The sequence below is a fragment of the Myxine glutinosa genome, chromosome 5 (genome assembly GCF_964187855.1).
Source record: "Myxine glutinosa chromosome 5, kmMyxGlut1.1, whole genome shotgun sequence".
NCBI lineage: Eukaryota > Metazoa > Chordata > Myxini > Myxiniformes > Myxinidae > Myxine > Myxine glutinosa.
In genome coordinates this window covers 183,652,617-183,666,143 of record NC_136265.1, presented here as the reverse complement: position 1 = coordinate 183,666,143, position 13,527 = coordinate 183,652,617, and the positions used below count along the sequence as shown (strand labels likewise).

Here is a 13,527-nt window from a genome sequence, read left to right as displayed (position 1 = left end):
GGCGTGCACTTTTTCCTCACACACCCCATGGTCGGACATTCTCGCACACCTCGTTTTTCGCACACCTGACCTGTCACACACTTCACCAACGGCCTCTCACGAACACCCGGATCCAAACCAATCCCCAAGCCGACTGAAGCTTTCCTCACATCATGTACATTTCCGATTATATCGCCACTCACCTTGGCACCTCGTCTCCGCACCTCCTTTGCCACCTGCAAACTCTTTATTTGGTTAGTGAGCATCACATTATGAGTTGAGCACCGACCTTGCACATATTCCATCACCTCCTCCTGGATTTCTCTTTTAGTTTCTGTCCGTCTCTTCTTAATTTCACTCACCTCTTCTTCCACTTCCTCTAATTTTTGCTTCACCTCTTTTATTTCCCTGTGCGTCTCCTCAAGTTCGTCCTCTAAGGCTACCGTGACCGTCTCTATGTGCATCCTCACCTCTCGGTCCTTCGTCTCCATTATCTCTGTCACCTCGTCCACCCTCATTGTCAGTCCCTCACGTACCATCTGACATTCCTTTTGTGTTGCTATTAATTCGTTTTTAATTTCTTTTTGTGTCGCCTTTAACCCTCCTAGTACCGCAGTGTTCTTTTGAACCTGCTCCACTAACTCCGTCTGTCCCTCTGTCAGCTGTTCCACCTCCTCCGTCAGATCTTCTATTCCCCCTTGTAACTTTTCCGTCCCATTTCTCACCTCTTTCTCCATACGCTTCTCACCTCGCTTTACCACCTCGCGTAGCCCCGAGACCTCCTCACTCACACCTCGTCGTATCCCCTCTTTCATCTCCTCCATCTCTTTTGTAGATGCCACCCTCATCTGTCCCAATTCATCCCTCTGAGCATCCAATTTGGTTTCTACCCCGATTTTCACCTCCTCTATCTGGTTCCCCATCTGTTCGAGTTCCCGGGCGGATTGCTCCCCTATTTCCCGCAATTTGTCTTCCATCCTATTTTCTAACCCCATTAACCCATTCTTTACCTCTTTTATCCCGTTGTCTAACCCCTCAAATTTTTTTTCTAATCCCTTTAAATTATTGTCTAACCCCTCACCGGTACCCCTCGCTTCGTCCCTCATTACCCCCATTTGGCCCTCCAATCGCTCACCCAATCGCTCACTATTAGCCCTCATTTGCTCACTATCAGCCCTCATTTGCTCACTCTGAGCATCCATCTGATTCCCCATTTGTCCCATTCGCTCACCCTGAGCATCCATTTTTGCTTCTAGCCTGTCCATAAGGGCCCCCATTTGTAACATAAAAAGGTCCGAATTCCCCAGCGGCGCTGCTACGGTCACGGGCGCGGCTAGATTTGGTGCCGCTGTAACCGCGTGCGCAAAGGCGCCATTTTGCGCGCCTGATACTCCCTCAACCACATTGCCATTGCTCTCCTCCATTTGATCCTGGGTTACTCCTAACCCCTCCTCTAGCTCACCCACCGGCATCCCGTCGCCTTGACCAGCCATGGCGCGATTTCAAAATTTGGGTTTTCCTTTACAACAACACAAATTTCCAGCACTTTATAATTTTGAGCGCGTTAAGCGCGCTTCGGGTCCAATCCCACTTCCCGACACCAATTGTTACTGTAATAACACAATTGGTGTTCCAAAATTTGGGCCTAACAAATTTAGTCCCAGGTCCGAATCCCAACTCCTGACACCAATTGTTACTGATCGCGGTTTAGATGTTATGATGGGCCGAGCGGATGGTCCAACCGCGACCTAACAGTTCCCCCGATTCTTCCCCAACTCACCCGATTCACCCAGAACTTTGGCCGTATCGCACCGCAGCTGCCCAATCTGGGAAAAGACTAAAACGACGAAATGCAAAGAGGAAAAGGAACAAAACGAGAAGACGTACAGAAGAGTAATTGGATTTATTGTACACACACAAGCAAAAAGGAGCAATCAAGTTTATTTACAACACATAAGACGCAGGTGACACAGTGCAAATACTAGCTTATACAGACTTAATTAACCCAGGGACAGAACAAACAAAACAAACTCACGTACACAAGAAGGGTGGAAAGGCAGGAGGTGGATGGCTGGAGGGAGAGGAAGGTCCAAGGGGGTCCTGCAGCACGATCGGCGCGTTTAGCAGCCGCCGTTCCTTTGCGGCCCTGCTCAAAACCCCCGTTCAGGCCCCAAGCTGCTGTTGTGGCTGCTGTGGACGTCGCGTGCTTTCCCAGGACTTGTCTGACTGTCTGGTCCAACCCTCAACTCTTTCTTGGACCACTCACTCCTCACCACCGACTCCTCACCGCACCCAACGCAACCACTGACCACCTTCACCACCGACTCTTCACCACCGACTGACCCAACGCAACCAACGCAACCAACTGACCTCCGACTCCACTGACTGACTGACTCACGCCACTTGCGCGCGCGCCTTTATAGCGCCTCTAGCGATCAAGCCGCCGGCCTTCAGGACACGCCCATCGGTGTGCTCACCTCGGCCCTGGTTGGTCATGCGACCCTCTGGCTCCCCCCTTGATGACGACGGGCGGGCACTTGTTCAATGGTGGTTTTGGAGGGGAGGTAATTGGCAATCGAGGCTCGGCAATGACGAGAGGGGATGTAATTGGCAATCGAGGCTTGGCAATGACGAAAGGGGATGTGAAAGGAAGGGGGATCTATTCTCTTTCACTGGTGCAATGGAGTACTTCAATTAATGGGAGACACAGCCTTACTCTAAAACACAGAATAAAATATAACTATCAAACAGGGGTATTCTATTATTGGCTGACGTGTATGCTTGTGGACTAATTATGGGATGTCCTTTCACCTTTACACAGCTCCGGAGGCAGGGGGCGCAGAATAAACAATAATAATAATTTACACAATCAAAAAAAAAATACAGTCCTCATATCCGCAACAATATATAAACATATATATATATATATATATATATATATATATATATATATATATATATATATATATATATATATATATATATATATATTATAATGCACTATTGAAGTGCATCGAGCTGGTTGTCCCATCCATCTGGCTGTTAAAGATCCCATGGTACCTTTTGAAATGGAGTAGGCCATTGCGTTATGATATGCTGACCAAAGGGTAAATTGATTCCTGGTGGAGACCTGCTTGGACAGCACCTGCAATGGAGGTGTACCAATATGCAGGTGTTACGAACCCAAACTTGGATATAAACTGCGTGGCCACTGCCAGCAATCAATTGTTTATGCCCTTCTCTTCAGGCATTTATATTCTGGTTGCAAAGAAACAGGTCAAGTCAAGCATAAGAGCTGTTCAAAGTTCAAGATAGTATGGCAATAGTACAAGGCAAGATGGTTAAAATACGCATGGGGCAGTGGCCAAAGTACCCAGGAATCTGTGGTCCAAAGAAGCAGGTAATAAGTACTGTTGGAAACCCTGAGATATCGAGTACGATAAAAGAACGAATTGGAACATAAAACACAAATGAACAAAAAGCCTACAAATATGTGTGAAACTTCAAGTTGAGCTGAACATATTTCATTCGAATATTGCTGCCCTTGCTGTGCTCCCACCCCACTGCCCCTACCCAAGAGGTGAAACCAGCCTAATTCGCCAGAGTTTGGGGAGCGGGCGACGGGAAATGGGCAACCCAAATGAGCTGTGGGCTGCTTAATAATGCAGGCCGCGTTGCGGAAAGCCTGATGGAGAGCCGCCGGGGGATGCTAGTTTCATGACTTCAGCGGGGCAGGCGGCCAGGGATCATGGCACAGCAGAGGTGGGGTGGGGGTTGCTGGTTGAGATGGGTAGAGAGCAGGGTTTCAGGACCACGTGCTGTGAAAAGTCACATTGCAAAGTTTGCAAGGTCTTAGTGTCGCAATGGTCGCACTTCGTTGGTGGTGCTCGGACTAAACCTTGTAATCTGGTGCAAGGGCTGCCATCCACGTGTGAAAGTCCCAAATTTTATCTTGTGCGAGCTAGCATGTGGATTTAGGGCCAAGAAAGGGTTAACATGAAATCTCTAACAAGCACAGGAAGCAGCAGAGGGTCGGTGCCAACGTCACGCCTTCTCGCCCCATTTGAATTTCAAATTGACAGAGAATTAGCCCTGCCTTCCTTGCATGCTGGGCACCTCTCCCTGTCTGCACCCGGCCTCATCGGCTAACAAGGGGCCGGTGGAGGCCCGACACATTCCTGTAGCCTGGCAGGGGGAAAGAAAGGATTCGGCTTCCGGCCTGCCGGCCGCCCTTTTGTCAAATTATTTGGCTACCTGTGGCTTGCAGGGTAGCTATTGGGACTGTGAGCATGCTGGTGGGATGCGTGGGTGACTAGGGCGCTAATTGGAGCGACTGTCGACCAGGGCATGGTCGTAAATAACTCACTCTCTCTTTTTCCCTTCCCCTCTCTCACTCACTCCTCACTCCCTCCCTCTCTCTCTCCCTTTCTCCCCCCCCCCCCTCTCTCTCTCCCCCCCCCCCTCTCTCTCTCTCTCTCTCTCTCCCTCTCTCCCACACCTTCTTCGTAGTACCCCTCTTACTCTCCCGCTCTTATTTTCTTCCTCTCATTCTCTCCCTCTCCTGCTTGCTCCTGTGTATGCGCTCTTTCTTTCTCTTTCTCTCTTGCTCTCTCTCTCTCCTAGATGATAAAGGGTTAAAGTGATGAGAAATAATGTCGGCAGCTCATAACAATAGCTGAACTGCTGAACTTAGGATGACATCTAGATCATGACATAGCATCTGAACCACACATAACTACACGACAATGACCTGCATCCTAGACCCTAAAAGTTCCACAAAACTTTCAACCTTGTTTGCAGTGTTTGTGCAGGCATGCCGGCTGCAGCAACACATCTTTTCAGCTCATGGACAAGATGACAAGATATACGACTGTTCACATTGCCCTCAGAAATTCTTCTTCCAGACAGAGCTGCAGGTCAGGAATGGTGAAGGGAGTGAATGGCTTGTGAGGTCCGGGTGGGGGGAGGAGAGTGGAGGGGAGGGGTTGGCGGGGTGTATAAGGATTTGGAAGAAAAAAGAAATGCCTTGGCGGTAACTGTAGAATATTGGTAGAACACAAATTTCATGTCCAATGTGCAATTTCATGTAAAATAAAACAACATGATTTAATGTGCAACTCACAAGTTTTCTTAAAGAACACAAACTTGAACATGCAATTTAATATACAACACAAATTCCATTGATTCAAATTCCATGTACAAAACTTGATTCAATGTACAACACATGATTAGGGCCATGAGATTTAATATACAACACACAATTCTATTTAGAACATGTATTTCATGTAGAACACTCAATTTCATGTTGAACACTCAATTTCATTTAGAACACTTATTTCATGTAGAATACAATATTTAATATAAAACACAATTTTATGTAGAACATTTATTTCATGTAGAACATTCAATTTCATGTAGAACACTAAATTTCATTGACAACACATATTTCATGCAGAACACGAGATTTAATATACAACACTAGATTTCATTCAGAACATGTATTTCATGTAGAACACGAGATTTAATATACAACACATATTTCATGCAGAACACTCAATTTCATGCAGAACACGAGATTTCATGGAGAACACTCAATTTCATTTAGAACATGTATTTCATGTAGAACACGAGATTTAATATGCAACACTCAATTTCATTTAGAACATGTATTTCATGTCAAATACGAGATTTAATATACAACACGCAATTTTATTTAGAACATTTATTTCATGTAGAACATTCAATTTCATGTAGAACACTTAATTTCATTCAGAACACGTATTTCATGTAGAACACGAGATTTAATATACAACACACAATTTTATTTAGAACATGTATTTCATGCAGAACATGAGATTTCATTGACAACACATATTTCATGCAGAACACTCAATTTCATTGACAACACGTATTTCATGTAGAACACTCAATTTCATTGACAACACGTTTTTCATGTGGAACATGAGATTTCATGTAGAACACTTAATTTCATTTAGAACACCTATTTCATGTCGAACACGGGATTTAATATACAACACACAATTTTATTTAGAACATGTATTTCATGAAGAACATTCAATTTCATGTTTGTTTTCATGTCGAATTCAATTTCAATTTCAATTTCATGAAATTTCAATTCAATTTCATGTCGAACACGAATATTAATATACAACACAGAACACTTAATTTCATTGACAAAACATATTTCATGTAGAACACGAGATTTAATATACAACACTCAATTTCATTTAGAACATTTATTTCATGTAGAACATTAAATTTAATGTAGACCATCAATTTCATTGACAACATATATTTCATGTAGAACACGAGATTTAATATACAACACAGAATTTTATTTAGAATATTTATTTCATGTAGAACATTCAATTTCATGTAGAACACTTCATTTCATTTGGAACACGTATTGCATGTAGAACACGAGATTTAATATACAACACACAATTTTACTTAGAACACATATTTCATGTAGAACACGAGATTGAACATACAACACTCAATTTCATTTGGAACACGTATTTCATGAAGAACATGAGATTTAATATACAACACACAATTTCATTTCGAACACGTATTTCATATAGAACACGAGATTTAATATACAACACAGAATTTTATTTAGAACATTTATTTCATGTAGAACATTCAATTTCATGTAGAACACTTAATTTCATTTGGAACACGTATTTCATGGAGAACACGAGATTTAATATACAACACACAATTTTATTTACAACATGTATTTCATGTAGAACATGAGATTTAATATACAACACTCAATTTCATTTAGAACACGTATGTCATATAGAACACGAGATTTAATATACAACACAGAATTTTATTTAGAACATTTATTTCACGTAGAACATTCACTTTCATGTAGAACACTTGATTTCATTTCGAACACATATTTCATGAAGAACACGAGATTTAATATACAACACACAATTTCATTTAGAACACATATTTCGTGTAGAACACGAGATTGAACATACAATATTCAATTTCATTTAGAACACGTATTTCATGTAGAACATGAGATTTAATATACAACACACAATTTTATTTAGAACACGTATTTCAATTAGAACACGAGATTTAATACACAACACTCAATTTCATTTAGAACATGTATTTTATGAAGAACACGAGATTTAATACATGACACTCAATTTCATTTACATGTATTTCATGTAGAACACGAGATTTAATATACAACACTCAATTTCATTTAGAACACGTATTTCATGTAGAACACGAGATTTAATATACAACACTCAATTTTATTTGGAACATTTATTTCATGAAGAACATTCAATTTCATGTGGAACACTCTATTTCATTGACAACACATATTTCATGTCGAACACGAGATTTAATATACAACACACAATTTTATTTAGAACATTTATTTCATGGAGAACATTCAATTTCATTTAGAACACGTATTTCATTCGGAACACGTATTTCATGTAGAACACGAGATTTAATATACAACACTCAATTTCATTGAGAACATGTTTTTCATGTAGAACACGAGATTTAATATACAACACTCAATTTCATATAGAACACGTATTACATGTAGAACACGAGATTTAATATACCACACTCCATTTCATTTAAAACACTTATTTCATGTAGAACACGAGATTTAATATGCAACACGCAATTTTATTTTGAACATTTATTTCATGTGGAACATTCCATTTCATGTAGAACACTCAATTTCATTTAGAACACGTATTTCATGTAAAACACGAGATTTAATACACAAAACACAATTTTATTTCAAACATTTATTTCATGTAGACCATTCAATTTCATGTAGAACACTCAATTTCATTGACAACACGTATTTCATGTCAAACTCGAGATTTAATATACAACACACAATTTTACTTAGAACATGTATTTCATGTGGAACATGAGTTTTAATACACAACACACAATTTTATTTGGAACATGTATTTCATGTAGAACATTCAATTTCGTGTAGAACACTTAATTTCATTTAGAACACATATTTCATGTTGAACACGAGATTTAATATACAACACTCAATTTCATTTAGAACACGTATTCATGTAGAACATGAGATTTAATATACAACACACAATTTTATTTAGAACACGTATTTCATGTTGAACACGAAATTTAACATACAACACAATTTTATTGAGAACATTTATTTCATGTAGAACATTCAATTTAATGTAGAAAACTCAATTTCATTTGGAACACGTATTTCATGTAGAACACAAGATTTAATATACAACACACAATTTTATTGAGAACATTTATTTCATATAGAACATTCAATTTCATTTAGAACACGTATTTCATGTGGAACACGAGATTTAATATACAACACACAATTTTATTTACAACATTTATTTCATGGAGAACATTCAATTTCGTGTAGAACACTTGATTTCATTTAGAACACGTATTTCATATAGAACACGAGATTTTATATACAACACACAATTTTACTTAGTTAATGTATTTCATGTAGAACATTAAATTTCATGTAGACCATCAATTTCATTGACAACATGTATTTCAGGTTGAACACAAGATTTAATATACAACACACAATTTTATTTAGAACATTGATTTCATGTAGAACATTCATGTTCATGTAGAACACTTGATTTCATTTGGAACACGTATTTCATGTGGAACACGAGATTTAATATACAACACACAATTTTATTTCGAACATGTATTTCATGCAGAACACGAGATTTAATATACAACACAGAATTTTATTTAGAATATGTATTTCCTGTAGAACACGAGATTTAATATACAACACACAATTTTATTTAGAACACATATTTGATGTAGAACACAAGATTTAACATACAACACTCAATTTCATTTAGAACACGTATTTCATGTAGAACATGAGATTTAATATACAACACACAATTTTATTGAGAACATTTATTTCACGTAGAACATTCAATTTCATGTAGAGCACTTAATTTCATTTAGAACACGTATTTTATGAAGAACACGAGATTTAATACACAACACTCAATTTCATTTACAACATGTATTTCATGTAGAATACGAGATTTAATATACAATACTCAATTTCATTTAGAACACGTATTTCATGTAGAACACGAGATTTAATATACAACACTCAATTTTATTTGGAACATTTATTTGGATGGAACATTTGGAACATGTAGAACATTCAATTTCATGTAGAACACTTAATTTAATTTAGAACACGTATGTCATGAAGAACATGAGATTTAATATACAACACACAATTTCATTTAGAACACGTATTTCATGGAGAACACGAGATTTAATACACAACACTCAATTTCATTTAGAACATGTATTTTATGAAGAACACGAGATTTAATACACAACACTCAATTTAATTTACAACATGTATTTCATGTAGAACACGAGATTTAATATACAACACTCAATTTCATTTAGAACACGTATTTCATGTAGAACACGAGATTTAATATACAACTCTCAATTTTATTTGAAACGTTTATTTCATGTAGAACATTCAATTTCATGTAGAACACTCTATTTCATTGACAACACATATTTCGTGTCGAACATGAGATTTAATGTACAACACACCATTTTATTGAGAACATTTATTTCATGTAGAACATTCAATTTCATTTGGAACACGTATTTCATGTGGAACACGAGATTTAATGTACAACACACAATTTTATTTACAACATTTATTTCATGGAGAACATTCAATTTCATGGAGAACACTTGATTTCATTTAGAACACATATTTCATGTGGAACACGAGATTTAATATACAACACTCAATTTCATTTAGAACACGTATTTCATGCAGAACACGAGATTTAATATACAACACTAAATTTTATTTATAACATTTATTTCATGTAGAACATTCAATTTCATGTATAACACTCAATTTCATTGACAACATGTATTTCATGTCAAACACGAGATTTAACATACAACACTCAATTTCATATAGAACATGTATTTCATGCAGAACACGAGATTTAATATACAACACTAAATTTTATTTAGAACATTTATTTCATGTAGAACATTCATTTTCATGTCGAACACTTAATTTCGTTTAGAACACGTATTTCATGCAGAACACGAGATTTAATATACAACACTAAATTTTATTTATAACATTTATTTCATGTAGAACATTCAATTTCATGTAGAACACTCAATTTCATTGACAACACGTATTTCAAGTCAAACACGAGATTTAACATACAACACTCAATTTCATATAGAACACGTATTTCATGTAGAACACGAGATTTAATATGCAACACTCAATTTCATTTAAAACACTTATTTCATGTGGAACACGAGATTTAATATACAACACGCAATTTTATTTCGAACATTTAATTCATGTGGAACTTTCAATTTCATGTAGAACACTCAATTTCATTTAGAACACGTATTTCATGTAGAACACGATATTTAATACACAACACAATTTTATTTCGAACATTTATTTCATGTGGAACATTCAATTTCATTTAGAACACACATTTAATGTAGAACACGATTTTGTGAACATGTATTTCATGTTGAACACGATTTTGTGAACAACACGTGATTTCATGCCATCCAATTAACCACAAAGCACACCCAGTGAGCAATAATAATCAACTTTCCTCGGGGCACTCGCAGGTTCGTAAGAGTGGGTTATATTGCCGTTATTGCAAATGCCACTGCTGTACTTTGTTGTTTTGTTTTTTGTTGTTGCAGAATCACACAATGAGCCAACATGGATAACGGATATTCACAATGTGATGTTCCATGAAGAACTTGGGTTGGGCAGGTCGAGTGTTAGGGGTCTGAGTTGGCATCGTTCCTCTCGAATATCCTTCCACTTCTACCCATTTGGGGAGTTAGGGAGTGAAATGTGGACAAGAAAACGTCACAGCTAAGTTCGCCATATCTGCGTTCTTGATGCTGGCAGTTTCTGCAAGTATCTGTTGGACAGTCATTGCCTTGGCGCTGTCTCTGGCTGCTTCTTTGTTTGAACGATTAAATCTTTCCCGAATATCCCATCAGGATGATGAGACTGTGATGAATGAAACAGCCATCCAACAACTTTGCCTTTCAGAGGTTAAGAAACCTTTTGTGGATACATTTATGGTTAATGCAAGCCAAAAGTCTTATATTTTAAAGCTTTTACGTCTCGTTGATAACGCCATTAAGGTGTTAACACGTATCCAAGACTGAAGCTTTATAATGCCGGCTTGAACATTACTCCCTCTGGGTTGTTAATTCTTTCGAGATTGATTGAGCTATCTATCTTCCTGTCTCCCTTCCTTCCATCCTTCCTTTCATTCTCTCTCTCTCTCTCTCTCTCTCTCTCTCTCTCTCTCTCTCTCTCTCTCTCTCTCTGTCTCTCTCTCTCTCTCTCTGAATATCTCGCTCCATCTCCATTGTACCACTCTTTTATGCCATGTGGCTGCCGTTGGACAGACGAACTAACGTCGGCAAATAGACTGTGTTTTTGCTGACGTTGGACCAACATAGGAAATCCTCTTGCAACCATTCAAACATTTGGCAAGATTAGTGTGCTGGCTGAGTCTTTCTTTCTTTCTCTCTTTCTCTCCTTTTCTCTTTCTCTCTCTCTCTCTCTCTCTCTCTCTCTCTCTCTCTCTCTCTCTCTCCTCTCTCCTCTCTCTCCTCTCTCTCTCTCTCTCTCTCCTCTCTCTCTCCTCTCTCTCTCTCCCCCCCTCAATTTCTCTTTCTTTCCTCAGTCAGTCTTGACTCACAGTTCCAATCTATAAACTCGATGAAGGCTGGCCCCATGTACAGAAACCCCAGCCCATCTTCCTGTTATCAACCTTTTCTCACCCGACCTCACCTTGTATCCTTACCCCTTACCCTCACCCATGTTCCCATGGGCAAACTTCTCAGTGTTACCCAGTACCTGCCAGTTCTGGGTTAAAATCCAGTAAGAAGGCTGCACTGCTCTCATAAGTGTATTGTCTAACCTGGATTGTGGATGCCATGCAGTGTCATTTGCTTTGTGTATTTTTGGCATTAAAGTTGATTATAATCATGGGTCGATTTTGGGTATAATTGTCACTATGAGAGACCTCTTTTTCACACTTTCTGCAATAATCTTTCTTCAGTGCTTCTCACCTGCCCTGGTGGTAATTGGACTTTTCTAGCACAAGCATTAGGAGCAAATTTGTGAACTGAGTACATCGCACATTGTGGATTTGTTTGCCTTTGGACCTGAGTTTGAGAGACAGTTTTTATTGTTTGAAGCCCATTTTACAACACTGTGAAAGGGCATTTGGTCGTACCTGCTGATAACAAGTCTGAGAAAAGACCAAAGTAATATGATTTAATTCAATAAGTTTATTCATTTTAGCTGTCGAAGTTTGGTGTGGCTGTGTTCCTGTTGAGGCCTTGTGGGAGAAATTTCATTGCAGCCCAAGTGAATGATTGCAACCTTTTGGTTTTTGTCATCTTCGGTAGTGAATGACAAATCTCCTAACAGCCTTGTTCCATTGCTTGGTCTGATTTCTCAAGAAGCTGTTTTCATTGAGGTAGGAATTTGTCTTACTTCATATTTTCAGGTATGTTCAAAACGAGTCATGGACAGGCAAAATTTGTGTATGAAGAAGTTTGTTCAGAGGGAAAACAGGAACAAAAGAGTGGAGGATGATTAGCATGTCTGGATTTTGTTTAACGAGGAAGGGGTTGCTGGAAGAATGGGTACAACATTAAGGAGCTGGGGAGAATGTGACGCTTCAAAGAGCAGGGGAACAAGACTTGATTAGAGGCGGTATAAAAAAAAAAATCGGCGTCATCAACCTGTCTGTGACTGGAGAGCAGCAGATCCTGGACTTCAGCTTGATTCTTTGTGGGAAATGCCAACGATGTTGAAAACTTTGGACTATATAGCACTCTTGGAAGAGCGAGAAAGAGAGATGAGAAACAAGGACATGAGCACATAGGGGAGAACAATATTCCATTGAGCTACAGGAAAAGGCTTTGATGTCCATGAGAAGTTCAGATCTACCAAGCAAGTACGAGGTGTGATAAAGGATCCCCGGTCTGCAGCTGGTTTTAGAGGCAAGCTTGGTAAATAGTCTGTTCAGAAGAGGACTTGACTAATGGTGAGGCTCAGAAGCTTAAGAGACTGAACCTCTTCCAGTGGACTATTATGAAGATACTGTATTGTGGCATGTATGACCCTCACCTAAAATTACACGATTTAAGATTACAACTGTACATTCCAGGAATTAATAGCATGTGGAAAGGCAGAGCTTCACCCAACAAAAGTGGTGGGTAGAGGATGGGGTTGGGAGGAGCGATTAGGTGAGATGGGTGGGGGTTGAGTGTGGGGCATGACACGCCTCTATTCATGTGTGTATGTGTGTGTCCAAGCACACATGATTAACTAAACAATGGGATTACTCCAACACTGCGTTTACACGTTGTCCCCGCCTCTCGGGGACACTGCTTATCGCGCATGCGATCAAGACT

General features: G+C 39.0%; 1 protein-coding gene across 3 annotated transcripts in view; it reads left to right on the top strand.

Moving 5' to 3' along the window:
* The window catches only part of ZNF423 (zinc finger protein 423), a 348,147-nt gene extending 336,057 nt beyond the window's left edge, over positions 1 to 12,090 (top strand). For all 3 annotated transcript variants that reach the window (XM_068115290.2, XM_068115292.2, XM_068115291.2), the window contains 2 exons: positions 4,780 to 4,895; positions 10,777 to 12,090. In XM_068115290.2, the coding sequence (XP_067971391.1) occupies positions 4,780 to 4,895; positions 10,777 to 10,803 (143 nt within the window). In that variant the 3' untranslated portion in view covers positions 10,804 to 12,090. The remainder of the gene's footprint in view (positions 1 to 4,779; positions 4,896 to 10,776) is intronic.
* Positions 12,091 to 13,527: the final 1,437 nt, after the last annotated feature.